At 42.6% G+C, this 19,796-nt stretch overlaps 1 protein-coding gene across 1 annotated transcript in view; it reads left to right on the top strand.

Annotated features, from left to right (window-relative positions):
• The window catches only part of PIGU (phosphatidylinositol glycan anchor biosynthesis class U), a 108,686-nt gene that overhangs the window by 15,077 nt on the left and 73,813 nt on the right, over positions 1-19,796 (top strand). Inside the window, exons 3-6 of the mRNA XM_017878668.1 lie at positions 6,388-6,447; positions 7,810-7,872; positions 14,361-14,470; positions 17,630-17,730. Coding sequence (XP_017734157.1) covers positions 6,388-6,447; positions 7,810-7,872; positions 14,361-14,470; positions 17,630-17,730 — 334 coding nt within the window. The remainder of the gene's footprint in view (positions 1-6,387; positions 6,448-7,809; positions 7,873-14,360; positions 14,471-17,629; positions 17,731-19,796) is intronic.

Genomic DNA, 19,796 nt, shown 5'->3' with positions numbered 1-19,796 from the left:
GGCTCACTGCAAGCTCCGCCTCCCGGGTTTACGCCATTCTCCTGCCTCAGCCTCCCGAGTAGCTGGGACTACAGGCGCCCGCCATCTCGCCCGGCTAGTTTTTTTGTATTTTTTAGTAGAGACGGGGTTTCACCGTGTAGACCAGGATGGTCTGGATCTCCTGACCTCGTGATCCACCCGTCTCGGCCTCCCAAAGTGCTGGGATTACAGGCTTGAGCCACCGCGCCCGGCCGATTGTAATGGTTTTATAGATGTACACATAGGTCAAAATTTGTCAGATTGAGGCCAGGCACGGTGGCTCATGTCTGTAATCCTAGCACTTTGGGAGGACAAGGTGGGAGGATTGCTTGAGCCTAGGAGTTTAAGACAAGCCTGGGCAACATAGTGAGACTCTGTCTCTTCCCCCAGGAAAAAAAAAAAAAAATTAGCTGGTTGTGGTGGCATGTGCCTGTAGTTCTAGTTACTCAGGTCGCTGAGGTAGGAGGATCGCTTGATTCTGGAAGGTCTAAGCTGCAGTGAGCCATGATTATACCTCTGCACCCCAGCCTGGGCAACAAAAGTAAAAACAAACCAAATCGCTGGGACTACAGATGCATGCTACCACTCCCAGCTAATTTTTTTTTTTTTTTTTTTTATAGAGATGGGGGTCTCACTTTGTTGCCCAGGATGGTCTCAACCTCCTGGCCTCAAGTGATCCTCCCACCTCAGCCTCCTAAAGTGTTGTGATTGCAGGTGTGAGCCACCGGAGCTGTCTGGAACCTGGATTTAAATGCGAATCTGACTCCAGAGTCTTTGTTCTTTCTACCATGCTAACTTGTTCTCACTAAAAAGCCTGTCAGTAACCTCTACAATGTTATCGGACACATTTGTGCATATGGTTTAGTGTTGGGAAGAGGTGCTCCTGAGTCATCAGCATGGGCTTACTAAAACCAAGTCATGCACTTCCCTTCTGGTTCTGGTGGATTAGTGAATGGGTTTGCAGTAGCAGACCAACCTACCTTCCAAGAACAACTAGAAAAGCAGGATGACTATGAAAAAAAGGAAAAAAACCACATCTGCTGGAAGGCATTGGAAAGTGCCAAGATAGCCAGGACTCCAGGGACTAAGATCCCAGAGGGGAAAGTACAAAAAGTAATACGAACAGTCTGAGCTGCTTTGTCCTTGAAGCATTTACCAATTTCTAAGTGACACAGGCAGAGAAGCAGAACAGAAATTGACTGGCTAGAGACCAAGAAGTTCAGCAGAGCTATTGGCAGTCTCAGGGTGCTGGGGAAATAAAAATTTGAGTGCAGGACCAGCCAAAATGGCAAGGCTCTGGTAAAGGGCTTGCCTTTAGGCTGGAACTTCTGAAGGACTACACTCTAGGGGTAAGGGTGGACCAATATAGACTAGTTTTACGAAGACTAAATCCAGCTTCAAATTAGCTCAATCCCTAAGGTGAAACAACTATATTGTAATTACCAGCTTAAAGAAATCTTTTCCAGAAGAAAAGACCCTCATCTGAGCTGCTGTAGTTTTTCATACACGATGTCTGTCATTCAATAAAAAATTACTAACCATTGGCTGGGCATGGTGGCTCATACCTGTAATCCCAGTACTTTGGGAGGCTGAGGCTGGTGGATCACCTGAGGTCAGGAGTTCAAGACCAACCAGAGTAACATAGTGAAACCCTGTCTCTATTAAAAGTACAAGAATTAGGCATGGTGGTGCATGCCTGGAGTCCCAGCTACTCAGGAGGCTGAGGCAGGAGAATCACTTGAACCTGGGAGACAGGTTGCAGTAAGCTGAGTTCACGCCACTGCACTCCAGACTGGATGACAGAATGACTCCTTTTCAAAAAAAAAAGAAAGAAAAGGAAAAACATTACCAAGCATAATAAGAGACAGAAAAAAATAGACAATAAAAACAGATTTACAGGTGATTTAGATATTGAAGTTATCAAACTACTTGGACTTTAAAATAGCTGTGATCAGCCAGATGCAGTGGCTCACGCCTGTAATACCAGCACTTTGGGAGGCCAAGGTGGGCAGATAACTTAAGGCCAGGAGTTCAAGACCAGTCTAGCCAACATGGTAAAACCCTGTTTCTACTAAAAATACAAAAATTAGTCAGACATGGTGGCATACGCCTGTAATCCTAGCTACTCAGGAGGCTGACGTGGGAGAATCACTTGAACCTGGGCACTTGAACCTGGGAGGCGGAAGTTGCAGTGAGCCGAGATCGTGCCACTGCATTCCAACCTGGGTGACAGAGCGAGACTCTGTCTCAAAAAAAAAAAAAGAATGTATAGATGAATTTAGCAGCAGATTACACAAAGCTAAAGAGAGGATTAGTAATATGGAAGATAAAGTCTGTTGAAAATACCTAGATTGAAGCTTGAAGAGAAAAGGATAGAAAACACAGAAGAAGAAAAATAAATAAATAAGAGATCTGAAACTCAGTAAAACAGCCCAACTTATACATCAGTGGAGTTCTAGAATGGGAGAAGAGATGGAATGGGACATAATCAGTATTTGAGAGGATTATGGGTGAAATTTTGTTCAAAATTTACTAAGATTTTATTCAGAAAGCTCTACAAAACCAAGTAGGAGGAAGTCGAAGAAAAACATGTAATTTTGAACATAAGTTCAAAATAAAAATGCTCAGACTGGGCACGGTGGCTCATGCCTGTAATCGTAACACTTTGGGAGGCCAATCCAGGCAGATCACGAGGTCAGGAGTTCGAGACCATCCTGGCTAAGACAGTGAAACCCCATCTCTACTAAAAATACAAAAAATTAGCTGGGCGTGGTGTCACGTGCCTGTAGTCCCAGCTACTCGGGAGGCTGAGAAAGGAGAATGGCATGAACCCGGGAGATGGAGGTTGCAGTGAGCTGAGATCGTGCCACTGCACTGCAGCCTGGGGATACAGTGAGACTCTGTCTCTAAATCAGTCATTCAATCAATCAGTCAGTCAATCACATCTTAGGTCAGGTGCAGTGGTTCATACCTGTAATCCTAAAACTTTGGGAGGCTGAGGCAGGTGGATTGCTTGAGCCCAGGAGTTCAAGACCAGCTTGGGCAACATGGCGAAACTCTGTCTCTACAAAAAATACAAAAATTATGTGGGTGCGGTGGCGCACATCTGTAGTCTCACCTACTCAGGAGGGTAAGGTAGGGGGCTTACCTGAGTCTGGGAGGTCAAGGCTTCAGTGAGTCATGATCATGCCACTACACTCCTGCCTGGCCGACAGAGTGAGACTTTGTCTCAGAAAAAAAAAACAAACCCAAAAACAAAAACAAAAAAGTTTTCAAATAAGGACACAGAAAGGTGGAAAGTAAAATGACAGTAAGAAACTGTATTATGCCGACAGCTCAAAGAGGCTGATGTAACTATACTATCAGATCAAGAATATTTTAGGACAAGAAACCTTACTAGAGATGAAGAGGATTATTTTATAATGATAAAAAGATCACTGCACCCAGAAGATATAGTAATTCTACCTAGAACTGCATCTAAGAGACAGGGTCTCACTTTGTTGCCCAGGCTGGAGTGCAGCGGCACAAACAGGCTCACTGCAGCCTCCACCTCTCTGGGCTCAAGCAATTCTCCCAACTCAGCCTTTCAAGTAGCTCGGATTACAGGTGCATGCTACCTCAGCTGGCTAATTTTTAAAATATTTTATAGAGGCAGGGTTCCACTATATTGTCCAGGCTGTTCTCAAATGCCTAGGCTTAGGTGATCCTCCCACCTTAGCCCCACAAAGTGCTGAGATTACAGGCATGAGCCACTGTGCCTGACTGGGTGATTTTTAACATCCCTCTTTCAGTCAGTGATAGAATAAACAGACCAAAAAAAAAAATCAATAAGGATATAGAAGATTTGAACAAATCATTAGCAAACTGAACCTACATGTCACATATAGAATGATGCAGCCATAGGTGTTAGTATGCATATTCGAATGTACCTGCAGCACTTATCAAAGTTGACCATATAATGGATCGTTCAGCAAGTCACAACACATTTTAAATGATTGCAATCATATAGTGTATTTTCTATTACCACAATAGAGTTAAGCCAGAAAGAAATTACAAAAATATAAAAAGAATGGGAGGCCAAAGCAGGCGGATCATGAGGTCAGGAGATTGAGACCAACCTGGCCAACATAGTGAAACTCCATCTCTACTGAAAATACAAAAAAATTAGGCCGGGCATAGTGGCTCACACCTGTAATCCCAGCACTTTGGGAGGCTGAGGTGGGTCAGGAGTTTGAGACCAGCCTGGCCAAGATGGTGAAACCCTGTCTCTACTAAAAATACAAAAATTAGCCAGGTGTGGTGGCACGCTGCTATAATCCCAGCTACTTGGGAGGCTGGGGCAGGAGAATCACTTGAACCTGGGAGGTGGAGGTTGCAGTGAGCCGAGATTGTGCCACTGCACTCTAGCCTGGGCAACAGAGCAAGACTCCGTCTCAGACAAACAAACAAAAACGGCCGAGCACGATGGCTCACACCTGTAATCTCAGCACAGTGGGAGGCCTAGGTGGGTGGATACCCTGAGATCGGGAGTTTGAGACTAGCCTGACCAACATGGAGAAACCCTGTCTCTACTAAAAATACAAAATTAGCCAGGCGTGGTGGCTGAGGCAGGAGAATTGCTTGAACCCAGGAGGTGGAGGTTGCGTTGAGCTGAGATCGTGCCATTGCACTCCAACCTGAGCAACAACAGCGAAACCCCATCTCAAAATAAATATATAAATAATTAAAAAAATTAGCCAGGCATGGTGACGGGCACCTGTAATCCTAGCTACTGGGGAGGCTAAGGCAGGAGAATCATTTGAACCATGGAGGCAGAGGTTGCAACAAGCGAGATCATGCCACTGCACACCAGCCCCGGCAACAGTGCGAGACTCTGTCTCAAAAAAAAAAAAAAAAAAAAGAAAGAAAAGAAAAAAAACTCCTAAGTATTTGGAAATTGAACATGGTACATTTTAAAATAGTCTCAAAGAAGAAATGTTACTGGCAATTAAAATATATTTTCAACTGAATGATATTGAAGAAAATGGCTGGGCGCAGTTGCTCCCACCTGTAATGCCAGCAGTTTGGGAGTCTGAGGCAGGTGGATCACTTGAGGTTAGGAGTTCCAGACCAGCCTGGCCAACATGGTGAAACCCCATTTCTACTAAAAATCCAAAAATTAGCTGGGCATGGTGGCAGGCGTCTGTAAGCCCAGCTACTTGGGAGGCTGAGGCAGGAGAATCACTTGAACCCAGGAGGCAGAGGTTGCAGTGAGCCAAGATCATGTCATTGCACTCCAGCCTGGGTGACAGAACAAGACTCCATCTCAAAAAAACCCAAATCAAGTCTCGTGTGATGCAACTAAATCCGTACTCGTAGGAAAATTTATTGCCTTAAACAATAAAAAATGAAATACTATGAACAATTTTGTCAGTAAGCTTGAAAATTTAGATGAAATGGACAAATTCCTAGAAAAACACAACTTACCTAAATTGACAAAGAAAAAACAGCAAATCTGAATGTTTTATCTGTGAAAAAAATTGAATCTGTAATTTAAAATCTTCTCCCAAAGAAAATCCAGGGAGAGATGGCTTCACAGTGAGTGAATTTTCCCAAATCTTTGAGGAAGAAATAACATTAATCTTTTCTGAATTATTGTCAAGAAAATAAAGAAAAAATATTATACAAACTTATCAGAGAACAGAAGAAGCTCATTTTGTGAGTGAAATGAAATCAGCAATCTTGTTCTGTTGTAGAATTCCCCTTGGCTATTATATATGTCTTAGAGCTATAATTCACCTCTTACCTTTAGTATGTTGACTTTTTTTTTTTTTTTTGAGACGGAGTCTTGCTCTGTCGCCCAGGCTGGAGGGCAGTGGCATGATACCGGCTCACTGCAAGCTCCGCCTCCCAGATTCATGCCATTCTCCTGCCTCATCCTCCCCAGTAGCTGGGACTACAGGCGCCCACCACCATACCTGGCTAATTTTTTTGTATTTTTAGTAGAGACGGGATTTCACCATGTTAGTTTCCATCTCCTGACCTCGTGATCCACCCGCCTCGGCCTCCCGAAGTGCTGGGATTACAGGTGTAAGCCACCACGCCCGGCCAGTGCGTTGACTATTCTTTAATGGATATTTAACACGTCAGACTTTATTTCCTTTACTCAATTCAGCAGATAGTCCCAGCAGCACAAAATGGTCCAGCGATACTAAATTATTCTCCACCATATGCATGCTGGCCAGTTGGCATAGAACAGTATTCCAGGAAGGAGAATACTGGCATAATAGTTTGCTGACATGATAGTTTTCTCCCCACTCCCTACTCTGGAAACTGGTAATAGTAAGGTTTAACTTATTTTTTTTTACATGTCTGTTTTTTTTTCTGCAGACTCCATTAATAATATACCTCTTTCATTTCCTAATTGACTATGCTGAATTGGTGTTTATGGTAAGTAACCTTCCATACAAAATTGACATGTATATATTTTTAAATTTTATGGTTTATTGTCTCTCTCTCTCTCTCTCTTTTTTTTTTTTTTCTGAGATGCGGTCTCGCTGTGTTGCCCAGGCTGGTCTTGAACTCCTGGACTTAAGTGGTCCTCCCATTTCAGCCTCTTCAGCTGCTGGGACTATGGACACATGCCACAGTGCCCAGCTTGTCACCTTTTTTTTTTTTTAAGAAAAAAAAATTCTATCTTAGGAACACAGGAGTTTCTCGGAAAATAAAAGCAAAAATTTATGTCTTTACTTTGAATTCATGGAACTGTGGTAGTATTATGGAAGTGTGAGGAATAGTTTCTGATGTGTAACCAGTTCCAAATACTTACTCTTTTTAGAATTTGGTTTCTGGGCTATATATAGTCTTGAATTTTCTAGCTCCGAGATTCTGTGATTGGCTTTAATTGTGATGCCAGTGTGGAGGGCATTCTGAATTTCCTAAGCATTTTGCCAAGAGATTCTGTGAGTCGGCCGGGCACGATAGCTCAAGCCTGTAATCCCAGCACTTTGGGAGGCCGAGACGGGCGGATCACGAGGTCAGGAGATCGAGACCATCCTGGCTAACACGGTGAAACCCCATCTCTACTGAAAAAATACAAAAAACTAGCCGGGCGAGGTGGCGGGCGCCTGTAGTCCCAGCTACTGGGGAGGCTGAGGCAGGAGAATGGCGTAAACCCGGGAGGCGGAGCTTGCAGTGAGCTGAGATCCGGCCACTGCACTCCAGCCTGGGCAACAGAGCGAGACTCCGTCTCCAAAAAAAAAAATGAGATTCTGTGAGTTATTATGGAAGAAGAGGACACAGGCTTGAGGCTTTCAGGGGCGAGAAGCTTCAGAATTGAGATGACAGGTCTATGTTTTGAGAGCATAGCAATTTGAAACTGTTTTCTGGGATTGAAAATTTGAGTCAAGAAATACCCAGGAAGCCCACTGAGGTCTTCCTTAGTAATTATAATGAATACTATTTATTGAGGACCTACTGTGTATGCTAGGCACTTGACATACATTAGGCCTGCAAAGCAGTGGGTATTTCCATTTTACAAAAAGCATAAGTAACTTGCAATTCTAGAGCAGATGTGGGCCACTAAACTGAAGTGAACCTAGATGGGTCCTGATCCTCAGGGATTTCTAGTTCACTCTCCCTGAATGGGCCTTATCTTTGGGTAGTCAAAGTGAGGGTTGAAGTTCTGCCTGATTCTAAGAGTCCAGTACTGGGTATTCCATCACTATCTCAAAACTCCAAGCCCTGGTAGCACTCTAGTACTCTTACACTTAACTGTGTTCTGTTTCCTATTATTCATCTTTCTTTTGACAGATAACTGATGCGCTCACTGCTATTGCCCTGTATTTTGCAATCCAGGACTTCAATAAAGTTGTGGTAAGTAGTTTGTGGGTGGGACAAAGCTGGTGGAATTTGGTAACCTTCTGGTCTTTGTTATTACAAAGAATCAAAGATCTTATACTTAAGGATCTGGCTGCTTTAAAGTGCTAGGAAGTGATGGTGAGAATTCTGGCCTGTTGAGCCAGCCGTGGAATGATCAACCCCAAACCCACAAGACAGCTTTACTAACAGATAAAGAAGGGTCAGCTTCATCTATGTAGCTTATTAATAACTATTAATATCCACATACCTGTGCAAGTTCAGACTTCTGGAGTAGCGCTGAAAAACAGTTATATTATCTGTCATTGTGAGGACCCTTAAAAATCTTCCAGTCTTTTCACCAGCCTTTTTTTTTTTTTGCAAAGGAAGAGAAATACAGCTTTTAAGTCACTGTTACGCTTATCTGAGGTAAAATTGGATTCTCAGTGTCATTTCTGTCTCCCTGCAGAAAGTAATCTTAATTGGAAAATTTGGCATGTATTAAATGCCTGAGATAAACTTCAGTCTTAATCCATATGTAATAGCCAAGGGGAATTGCATAGTGGGACCATTCTTCTTTTCCTGGGATCTGAGAAAGTTAACAGATTAATCTTCTGTACCACCCATGTAGTTATATGGCTACAATACTCCTTGACTGGCTGGGAGCCACTGAGAGAGAAGATTTAGGCTGGGGTGAAATAAGGCTGCATCTCATTGGCATTGTCTGTTTGTGGTTCATTTTAGCTTTTGTTACTAATAAAACCAGAAATAGCAGTCTGCTTTTCTGTGTCACTGGTCATCAGTGACAGATGAAGCTGGTGAATTCTAGAATTTTAGACCTCAGAGAGATTTTTTAAAATATCTAGACTGAGGGTTCTTAACTTGGGGTTCATTTATAGCCTTAATGGGCCTATGAAACCGTGGAAATGGTATGAAGAATTATATGTGTATGTGCATATGTCATTGTTACCGAGAGTTCATAGCTGTTATTGGTGTGCAGTCTTTGACTCTTCCCCTAAAATTAAGAACTATGTTTTAGAGACTTAGTATCACCAAGACTAGGGAGTACATATCTTAAACTAATGGAGCATATCTTGAAAACTTTAGGGGCTGAGATGAAATGCTTTAATAGGATTCTCTTGAGAGCCATAGATGAAATAATTGGGCATGGGATTCATAAGCTGAGGAATTCAGAGATAAATTAGCAGTGACTGTTTTCTTCTCTGAGATAGGTTGGGTAGGTAGACAGTCTCTACCAATAATACAAAGATTTGGCCGGGCGCGGTGGCTCAAGCCTGTAATCCCAGCACTTTGGGAGGCCGAGAGACGGGCAGATCACGAGGTCAGGAGATCGAGACCATCCTGGCTAACACGGTGAAACACCGCCTCTACTAAAAAAAACTACAAAAAACTAGCCGGGCAAGGTGGCAGCGCCTGTAGTCCCAGCTACCTGGGAGGCTGAGGCAGGAGAATGGCGTGAACCCTGGAGGCGGAGCTTGCAGTGAGCTGAGATCCGGCCACAGCACTCCAGCCTGGGTGACAGAGCCAGACTCTGTCTCAGAAAAGAAAATAATAATAATAATACAAAGATTAGCTGAGTGTGATGGCGTGCACCTGTAATCCCAGCTACTTGGGAGGCTCAGGCATGAGAATCATTTGAACCAGGGAGGTGGAGATTGCAGTGAGCCAGGATCCCACCGCTGTACTCCAGCGCTGGCAATAGAGTGAAACTATCTCAAAAAAAAAAAAAAAAAAAAAAAGAGTAGGGAAAAAATAAACCGGTGTGTGTGCATATATATATATGTGAGATATGTATGTGTGTGTGCATATATATATGTAAGAGAGATATATATGTGTGTGTGATATAGATAGGAATATCTGAGGGAGGATTTGTAGCTTTCATCTAAGACCACAATTACCCAGATCTTAATAACCAAAATGTAAAACTAAAATGTGTTTTAATGAAAGTTGATTAGATGCTAATGCCATATGTATTTTTTTTCCCTGCTCAATTCTCATCAAAAAACTTCCCACACTCCCCAGTTAAAACAATTTTTTGCTGAAGACCAGCCTGGGCAACATAGTGGGACCCTGTCTCTATGAAAATTTTTTTAAAAATTAGCCAGGAGTGGTGGTATGTGCCTGAGGTCCCAGCTACTCTGGAGGCTGAGACAGGAGGATGGCTTGAGCATGGGAGGTCACGGCTGCAGTGAGCTGTGGTCGTGCCACTGCACTCCCGCTTGAGTGACAGAGTGAAACGCTGTCTCAAAAGGAAACAACTTTTAATGGTAGAGGTGGTTTATGAGGAAGCAATGAAACTAGGTTTCAGTTAATTGCCTAATAAAGTCAGGTTTCAATGTCAATAGGAGAGATGCCTTTAATTTAGAGCACCAATAATTTTAATTCATTTGTTATTTCTGAGTTTATTTGGAAATATATAGAGATTTTTGGGTTTTTTTCTTTGCATGATTTAAAGAGGGAGAGAGAAAGCCAAATGATCTTGTCAATACCCTGGTTTTTAGTGCACCAAGACATTCTGGTATCACCAAGACTGAAGTAAAATTTGGAATGTTTTTTTCCACTTTTTGAGTTCAGACTATTAGAACATTAGGTTTCTTCATCAGAATAGGAGTTTTATGTATTCTGTGTCAAAAATTAACTCATTCAAAATGGCAGATTTTGATGATACTAACATACTACTGTTGATTTAGATTGGATAGCAGCATGTCTTCCTCTAAATCTTCTCCCCTTTGTCAGAAGAGTTCATATCACATAGTCTGGGAAGTATTTAAATCTTGGTGGGATTTGAGTCTTTTTATCCTTGGTAATGAAACTGTGTCTACACACAGATGCATCCAGGAGAACTATAGGGCAGAGACAGGACTGCACCCCACCCCCTCTCCAGCTGTTAGCCTGCGGGCTGAATGCCGATGGTGACCAGTTGGTTATCATGACATTTTACATCTATCTCACTTGACAAAAACAATGTTAGTCTAGTCTGTCCTTTGCTGAGATGATGCTTCTTGTTTGGAACGCAGAATTTGTGTTAAGATGGTTGGGCGCGGTGGCTCAAGCCTGTAATCCCAGCACTTTGGGAGGCCGAGACGGGTGGATCACGAGGTCAGGAGATCGAGACCATCCTGGCTAACACGGTGAAACCCCGTCTCTACTAAAAAATACAAAAGCTAGCCGGGCGAGGTGGCTGGTGCCTGTAGTCCCAGCTACTCGGGAGGCTGAGGCAGGAGAATGGCGTAAACCCAGGAGGCGGAGCTTGCAGTGAGCTGAGATCCGGCCACTGCACTCCAGCTTGGGCTACAGAGCGAGACTCCGTCTAAAAAAAAAAAAAAAAAAAAAAAAGAATTTGTGTTAAGAGAGCTGCAGCTGGTTTGATAATGGGTGATAAAAACCTGTGTCCCCTTAATATGATTAGTGGGTTGTAAATTTGGAGACTAGGCTCCTAAATTTGGAATATGCTGAGGCTAACAGTTGGAGGGGAGTAGAGGCAGGGATGGAGTGTTTCCTCTCCCCCCCCCCACCATAGTTTTGAGGAATGCAAATGAAAGTAGATGCAGCTTCAGTGATTAGAAAAACCCCTTTATAGCCGGGCGCTGTGGCTCACGCTTGTAATCCGAACACTTTAGGAGTCTGAGGCGGGCAAATCACAAGGTCAGGAGTTCAAGACCAACCTGACCAACATGGTGAAACCCCCATCTCTACTAAAAATACAAAAATTAGCCGGGTGTGGTGGTGAGTGCCTGTAATTCCAGCTACTCAGGAGGCTGAGACAGGAGAATCGCTTGAACCTGGGAGGCGGAGGTTGCAGTGAGCTGAGATCACAACACTGCACTCCAGCCTGGCGACAGAGCAAGACTTGTCTCCAAAAAGAAAAAAAAAAAGAAAACGCCCTTTATTTGAATTATGTCCTTGCAAAATCTATGTTTCAAGGGACTAGGAAAGGGCTGTATAGAGGAGTGGGTGGAAAGAAAGGAAGACTCCACCCTGGATTTTTTTTTAAATTAAAACATTTTAATTTTTTCATATAACATATGGAAAATCATACCATCTGTCTACAAGCTGATTAGTAATCACAAAGGTAAGATATCCAGGTCACTACCCTTCACATCACTTTTAATCTCTCCTGTCATTGTTTTTAATCTTATCATTGTCAAGACTAATGAATGTATCTGGAGATATTGATCTTCAGATTTTAATGTATACTCTAACTTCATTTTATATTTTATTGAGGGGTGTGCGTGTGTGTGTGTACGTGCGCACGTGTGTATAATTTTAAGAATTTCCATTGATTTTAGCCACTTTCCTGTCTCTAGCTGGACGCAATAGGGATTTTTAAAAGGGATTTGGTCTACACTTAGGGGAGCTGATATTGGGCCTATGAGGAGAGCCGTAACAGTGCCTGTACTGGTGAAATTGAGGGAGACAAGAAAGCTGAGAATGTGGGGATTGTTGATCTGTGTGCCTTCCCACCTGGAGACTCCTTTCAGCGCTTTCTGCTTTAAAGTATTTGAGAAGATTGTGGTTATAAGGAAGTACTTATCTTCCATTGCTGGCACAGTGTCACTTTTGCCCAGGATGTACACATCCCTGGTAGTTGCTTCCTTCTCTCAGTGCAGCACTGTTGGCTGGCTTCCAGCCTGGGGAATGGGTCTGCATTCCCACCTGTCTCTCTGGTTGCCCCTGGATGAACTCCATTCCTTTCTCACAGCCTTCTTTGTGGATCTCACCCATTCCAGGTGGCCTTGTTTTTGCTGCAGAACTCTCGACCTCTTAGCTAGTGAGGCCTCCTTCCTGCTACCACTGCTGCAGCTGTCCTCACTAAGCACTTGATTGCTGAGCCAGCCCCCTTCTTTGTGATAAAAGTACCTTGGTTTATATTTTGTCCTTTTAATTAAACAACCCTAGCTGTGAATGGCACCATAAATCTTACTGGTAATTCCCACCACTTAACTTGGACTCTGCCAACTGTGAGAAGAACAGAGATGATCAAAGGGAGGTTTTTGAAGTTTGTTTCAGGTTTTTAGATTAAGCCTTTACCTAAACCTATGCAAGAAATCTGTTCCTGTGATGACTTCTTGATTTTCTTTTGAACTGAAAGATGGTCTTCTAAAAATATTTTTTGGTTAATTTTTTTTTTTAATTTTGAAAGACCTAAGACATGCAAAAATAAATAAAGCATAGTACATACTTTTGAACCTATTTTCAGGCTGAAAAAAATGTACTCCTACAGCTCTTTCTCTCTCTGATACTTTCATCTCCCTATTTCCCCTCCTACCCAGTACCACTGTTCTGAATCTAGTGGTTATCATCCACACACATGGCCTTGACTTTTACTATATATGTTACTAAATAACATGTTGTATTATTTTACATGCTTTTAACTTTGTGTAAATGGCACAATGCAGTATATATTCTAGTGTGATTTGCTTTTTACATCTTTAAATTTTTAATCATTCACAGGTAAGCAAGCACTAGCTATCTTGGCTCCTCTGAAATACTCTGTTTTCTAATAGATGGCAGCATTGATTTTATATTATCTAAATGAGATTCTTTGATCATTAAATCAACAGGGCCACCAATTTTGGGTTGAGAGGCTTTCTCATCTATATTCTGACTCATGTTTGCTTATAAGGTTGCCTACCTTTTTTTCATTCTGGAACAAACCCATGAACTTGTTGGGACCCACCAGCGGAAGGCAAGAGCTTTCCACCCCCATCCCGCTCCCTATAAACTATCCAGCTGCCCACCCACACCCAGCTTTCCTCCTCTTGATCATCATGGCCATTCTATACCTCCTCTGTGGAAGTAAAACATAACCCAAGATACTGTGACATTTGGGATCATTCTACCTTGCTTGAAAATACTTCTTCATGGATGGAACTTTGGAGTCTTTAGGCCGCTGATGGTAACTCTTCAAATGGCTAAGAACTTTGCTTTGCCAGCAAGTCATTCATTTGGCCATTCAACAGACATTTATTGTTTGTCCACTGTGCCAGGTGTTAGTCATACATGGTAAGCAAATAAACATGGTCCTTGCCCTCATGGAACTCTTAGTCTAGTGAGGGAGACAGACATTAGTCAATCATATAAATAAGTGAAAAAGTTATTAACTGTGAACAATGCTATGAAAAAACATATATAATAGGGGGATTTTACCTGGGTGTGGGGTGGTGAGGGAAAGTGTGCCTTCCTAAGGAAATGATGATTTAACTGAGATCTAAGGACCGTGTGGGAGTTAACTAGGGAAAGAGAAGAATAAATTATTCCAGGTCAATGCAAAGGTCTGGGAACAGGAGGGACACAGCATGTTCATGGTGCTGGCACCCAGAAAGGGGAAGGGGAGGGGCGAGTGTGAGACGAGCCTGGAGAGGTAGGGCCAGACCAGGCAGGGCCATGTGGGCCATGGAAAGGACTTTTGTCTTCAGCGTAAAAACAATGGGAAGTGAATCGTTCCCTGTGTTTTATCTTTTCCTTTTTTTTTTTTTTTCTAGTTTAAAAAGCAGAAACTCCTCCTAGAGCTGGACCAGTATGCCCCAGATGTGGCCGAACTCATCCGAACCCCTATGGAAATGCGTTACATCCCTCTGAAAGTGGCCCTGTTGTAAGTATTCCTTGACAAAACAAGGCTTAGTGCCAACAAATGCGAGGAAAATCTGATGAGACTTTCCCATGTCGTTTGTTGTATTTTTGGAGATTTGCAATCTTAGTCATCAAGTATTTGCTGTAGTTCTGTTGCACAACTGGGTTCTGTTGTTCTGGCCAGCAAAAGAGACAGAGCCATTCTGTCTCTCTTGGGACAAAGACTCACACAGGGCTGTGTACAATCAAACCCTTCACAAATGCTTTTTGACTCCATGCTGATCTGGGTTCCAGCCTACTTATAACCAGTGTTTCTAAAGAAAAGTTCTTCAATTGTGATGTATGGATTGAATAAAAGTTTGGTTTTTATGTGACTGCCGTTTCAAGCAGCTCTTATGTTTCATGTACAGTATAGTCCCCCATTTGTAGCTCATAAAACTGAAGTGCCAAACAGATGCATTCCAGCTGGGTGACCCATGTGGAAGGCTGGAACTTACTGAGGCTCTGTGAAAGAATTCTCCAGGGAGTACCCAGTGCTACCGTTAAGTTGTACTCTTTTGGGTTATTCCCATTTATCTTCCTGAGATAGGCAAATGTGAATAATTATTATAATTATTCAATCCACTAACAGTCATTGAATATTAATAATATACCAGTTTCTAGGGATACACAGTAAACAAGACAAACAAGTTTTCTCGTGGAAAAACACGCCCTTAGAACTTCAGAATTAAAAGCCTTGTGAGACTAGTTTACTCAACCTTCTGCCTTGTGTGTGGATTTCCTATTCTCTGTCAGATGTCTACGCAGCTGCTTCTTGAACGTCACCTGCTATTTAGAAATGGCTTTTTTTTCTTCCCACCAAATAGTTTTAGACTATCGGTTCTAATCTATGTATTTCAGAAATCTTGGTGGGATCTACCTTAATAGAACCAGAAATTTAGCAACATTATGAATCCCTTATGGACTTATATGTGTCCTGGGGGTAGTTTTGTAATAGCAGCAGCTGTTTCTTTAAAGATTAAGTAACAAGCCTGTCTGTAATTGCTGAAAAAAACCGCCAGCAATTTCTAGGCCTTTGGCTGTAGGACTGCTAATCTCACAGTCGTGGGAGGTATTGGATTTAAGGTCTTTATTTGTGAATAATAATCATCATCTCTTCCTGAGACACTGTCACGTTTCTTCCTATCTGATAACCAGAATTATGTAACTAGTCCATCTTTTCACTTTGTCTGCCAGGAAACTCAGAGCTGAATTTGAAGCTGATTACTATAGTGCTGTAGAATACCCACTTGGCGGTCCTTCCATTGCCTTTACTGTCTCGTTTTATTTATGTTTTCCTTGCTCTTGATTATTTATTTATTTATTTATTTATTTATTTATTTATTTATTTTGAGATGGAGTCTCGCTCTGTTGCCCAGGCTGGAATGCAGTGGCACAATCTCGGCTCACTGCAACCTCCACCTCCCGGGTTCAAGTGATTCTCCTGCCTCAGCCTCATGAGTAGCTGGGATTACAGTTACCCACCACCACGCCTGGCTGTTTTTTGTACTTTTAGCAGAGATGGGGTTTCACCATGTTGACCAGGCTGGTCTTGAACTCCTGACCTCAAATGATCCACCCACCTCAGCCTCCCAAAGTGCTGGGATTACAGGCGTGAGTTATTGTGCCCAGCCGATTCTTTATTCCTATTTGTACTTTGCTATTATTTTTTATTATCTGTTCTTAGTTTTTTTGAGATGGAGTCTCACTCTGTCATCCAGGCTGGAGTACAGTGGTATAATCACAGATCACTGCAGCCTCCACCTCCTGGACTCAAGTGATTATCCCACTTCAGCCTCCCAAGTATCTGGGACTACAGGTGTGGTTTTTATGTATTTTTTTTTTTTTTAGTAGAGACAGAGTCTCGCCATGCTGGCTAGGCTGGTCTCGAACTCGAGCTCAAGTGATCCACCCACCTTGGCTTCCCAAAGTTCTGTGATTACAGGTGTGAGCCACCATGCCCAACCTGTTTTTTATTATCTATTCTCTCTTTTTTTTTTTTTTGAGACTGAGTTTCACTCTTGTTGCCCAGGCTGGAGTGTAATGGCTCCATCTCAGTTCACTGCAACCTCCGCCTCCTGGGTTCAAGTGATTCTCTTGCCTCAGCCTCCCGAGTAGCTGGGATTACAGGCATGTGCCATCACGCCTGGCTAATTTTGTAGTTTTAGTAGAGACAGGGTTTCTCCATGTTGGTCAGGCTGGTCTCAAACTCCTGACCTCAGGTGCTCTGCCTGTGTTGACCTCCCAAAGTGCTGGGATTACAGGTGTGAGCCACTGCGTCTGGCTTGTTCTCATTTTAGCTGCCTCAAATCCTTTGTGGAAGCAGGATAGAAATAAATACAAACAATTTGCTATGACTATCTAAGATTTCCATACTCACAAGCATTTCGAATTCATTTTCTCAGTTCATTCCTTCCCACCTCAGGAAAACACTAGGTGTTTCAGCTTGACTCCTTCCTAGTGAGGGTGTAGATGTCCTTTGAAGTTCTGTGATGCCTGACTTGTTGAGCTCAGTAGATACTTACTCTGTCCTTGGAGTCTGGCTCAGTGGATTCTGCTTAACTGCCAAGAAGGCTGCGTCTAAGCTGCTTCAGCTCTTGGATTGGCATGACCTGTGTCAGGGCTTAGGAACCTGACTGAGGAAAATGTACTTTCCTGGTTCTCAGAGGTAAATGGAGCTGTTAAGATATGTGGCTCTGTGGGAATTGGTAGAATTTTATCATTTTTTGAAATCTAAAATAGTAAAAAGAACATTTATAGAACTAGAAAGATCTGATTTTGAATATATTTTGAATATATATTTTATTAGTTTGTGAGAATTTGGGCAAGTCCTTTTACCACTGAGTCTCAATTTCCTCATCTGCAAAACTGGAATGATGTTATTGCGAGTTACAGGATCTCTGTGATTAAATACAGCAGTTTTGTATGTACCCCACAGCACAGAATAGGCAGTCCATGTTCAGTACCTTTTACTTATCAGCCCCAGCCCCCACCCTATTCTCTTCTACTTGGGGGAACTCATTTCTAAGAAGCTGCCTTCCTTTGCGTAAGCTTTTAGTAAATCTCTTGGAACTTCCTGGCTGTAATGGTGAGGGTTCCTTGGTCAGGATTACTAATGCCAAATATGTTTGTTCTTCCCCAGCTATCTCTTAAATCCTTACACGATTTTGTCTTGTGTTGCCAAGTCTACCTGTGCCATCAACAACACCCTCATTGCTTTCTTCATTTTGACTACGATAAAAGGTAAGGCCCTGAAGGGAGAGTACAAAGCTCAATCCCTGATTTATGCAAGATTTTGCAACACTTATGCTGTGGTTTTTTTTTTTCTGTTTTTTTTTTTTTAATGCAACACTTAAAAACATTTAAAAAAAATTACACAAGTATTACAAGATTATTTAGAAAATGTAGACAAGGCAAGAGAAAAAAAATCAAAACATCTTGAAAACTTAACTGCTCAGAGAGTCACTGTTAACATAGTTTTAAAAAAAAGTTCTAGGCCAGGTGTGGTGGCTCATACCTGTAATCTCAGCACTTTGGGAAGCTGAGGCAGGAAGATCACTTGCGCCCAGCCTAGGGAGCATAGCAAGACCTTGTCTCTGCAAAACATAACAAATTAGCCCGGCACAGTGGCATGTACCTGTAGTCCCAACTGCTCGAGAGGCTGAGGCAGGAGGATTGCTTGAGCTTGCAAGTTTGAGGCTGCAGTGAGCTATGATCATGCCACTACACTCCAGCCTGGTTGACAGAGTGAGACTTTATCTCTCTCTCTCTTTTTTTTTTTTTTTTTTTTTTTTTTTTGAGACGGAGTCTCGCTCTGTCGCGCCAGGCTGGAGTGCAGTGGTCGGATCTCAGCTCACTGCAAGCTCTGCCTCCCGGTTCCACCGCCATTCTCCCTGCCTCAGCCTCCCGAGCAGCTGGACTACAGGGCCACCACCACGCCCGCTAGTTTTTTTTTTGTATTTTTAGTAGAGACGGGTTTTCACCGTGTTTAGCCAGGATGTCTCGATGTCCTGACCTCGTGATCCGCCCGTCCTCAGCCTCACAAAGGCGGGATTTACAGGCTTTGAGCCACCGCGCCCGGCCGAGACTTATCTCTTAAAAAAAATCTAAAAAGGTTCTAAAAGGCTTATGATTAGAATGCAGTCCTTCCTCTTTCTTCCTAACCCTAGTTCAGCTTCTTTGAAGCAACTGCTTTCTGGCTTTTGCTAGTATTCCGTATTTCTAAATAAGAGCTTATATTATATTTCCTGAATTACAAATTTTAGACATTTTTTATTGCACTCCCATCATGGACAGTGATAAAGATTTAGCTCTTTGGGGCCAAGTACGGTGGCTCACGCCTGTAATCCCAGCACTTGGAGGCCAAGGCAGGCGGATTGCCTGAGGTCGCGAATTCATTACCAGTCTGACCAACATAGTGAAACCCCGTCTCTACTAAAAATACAAAAAAAATTAGCTGGGCGTGGTGGCGGGTGCCTGTAATCCCAGCTACTCAGGAGGTTGAGGCAGGAGAATTGTTTGAGCCAGGCAGGTGGAGGGTGCAGTGAGCTGAGATCATGCCACTGCATTCCAGCCTGGGTGATAGAGTGAAACTCCATCTAAAAAAAAAAAAAAATTAGCTCTTTGGTACCAATATCCCCTTTTCTCCTTTGCCTGATTTTCCTATAGTAGTTACACCATAGTTTCTTGTTTGTTTGTTTTGTCTTGTTTTGTTTTCGAGACAGGGTTTCACTCTGTCACTCAGGCTAGAGTGCAGTGGCATAGTCGTGGCTCACAGAAGCCTTGACCTTCCCAGCTCAGGTGATCCTCCCACTTCAGCCTCCTGAGTAGCTAGGACTACAAGCACCCGTCATCATACCTGGCTAATTTTTGTATTTTTTGTAGAGATGGGGTTTTGCCATGTTGCCCAGGCTGCTGTCGAACTCCTGGACTTAAGTGATCCACCCTCCTTGGCCTCCCGAAGTGTCAGGATTACAGGCATGAACCACCGCACCTGGTCGACATCATAGTTTTTATTGAATCAATATCAACACCTATATTTTATGACACTGTATGTATTATTCCACTGCTGGGCATAGTAGTAACTATGACTACTTTTTTCTTCCATGTACTACCTTTTATTTTTCCTGGGATTAGTAATTGTCTTTTATTGCTTGTTTGGTTTTTTGCTTAGTTTTTGGGTGCCAATCACTGTTTTTGTTCCCTAGTTGCTCCATTAGATCTGTCAATTACCTAACAATGTTTTTTTTTTCTTTTAACACTTAAACACATCAAATAGTTTATAGGTTTTATTGTTTTTCTGGAGATTT

The sequence above is a fragment of the Rhinopithecus bieti genome, unplaced genomic scaffold, assembly GCF_001698545.2.
Source record: "Rhinopithecus bieti isolate Rb0 unplaced genomic scaffold, ASM169854v2 scaffold_65, whole genome shotgun sequence".
Taxonomy (NCBI): Eukaryota; Metazoa; Chordata; class Mammalia; order Primates; family Cercopithecidae; genus Rhinopithecus; species Rhinopithecus bieti.
The sequence above is the reverse complement of the archived record's forward strand: the minus strand, read 5'-3'. Positions and strand labels throughout refer to the sequence as shown.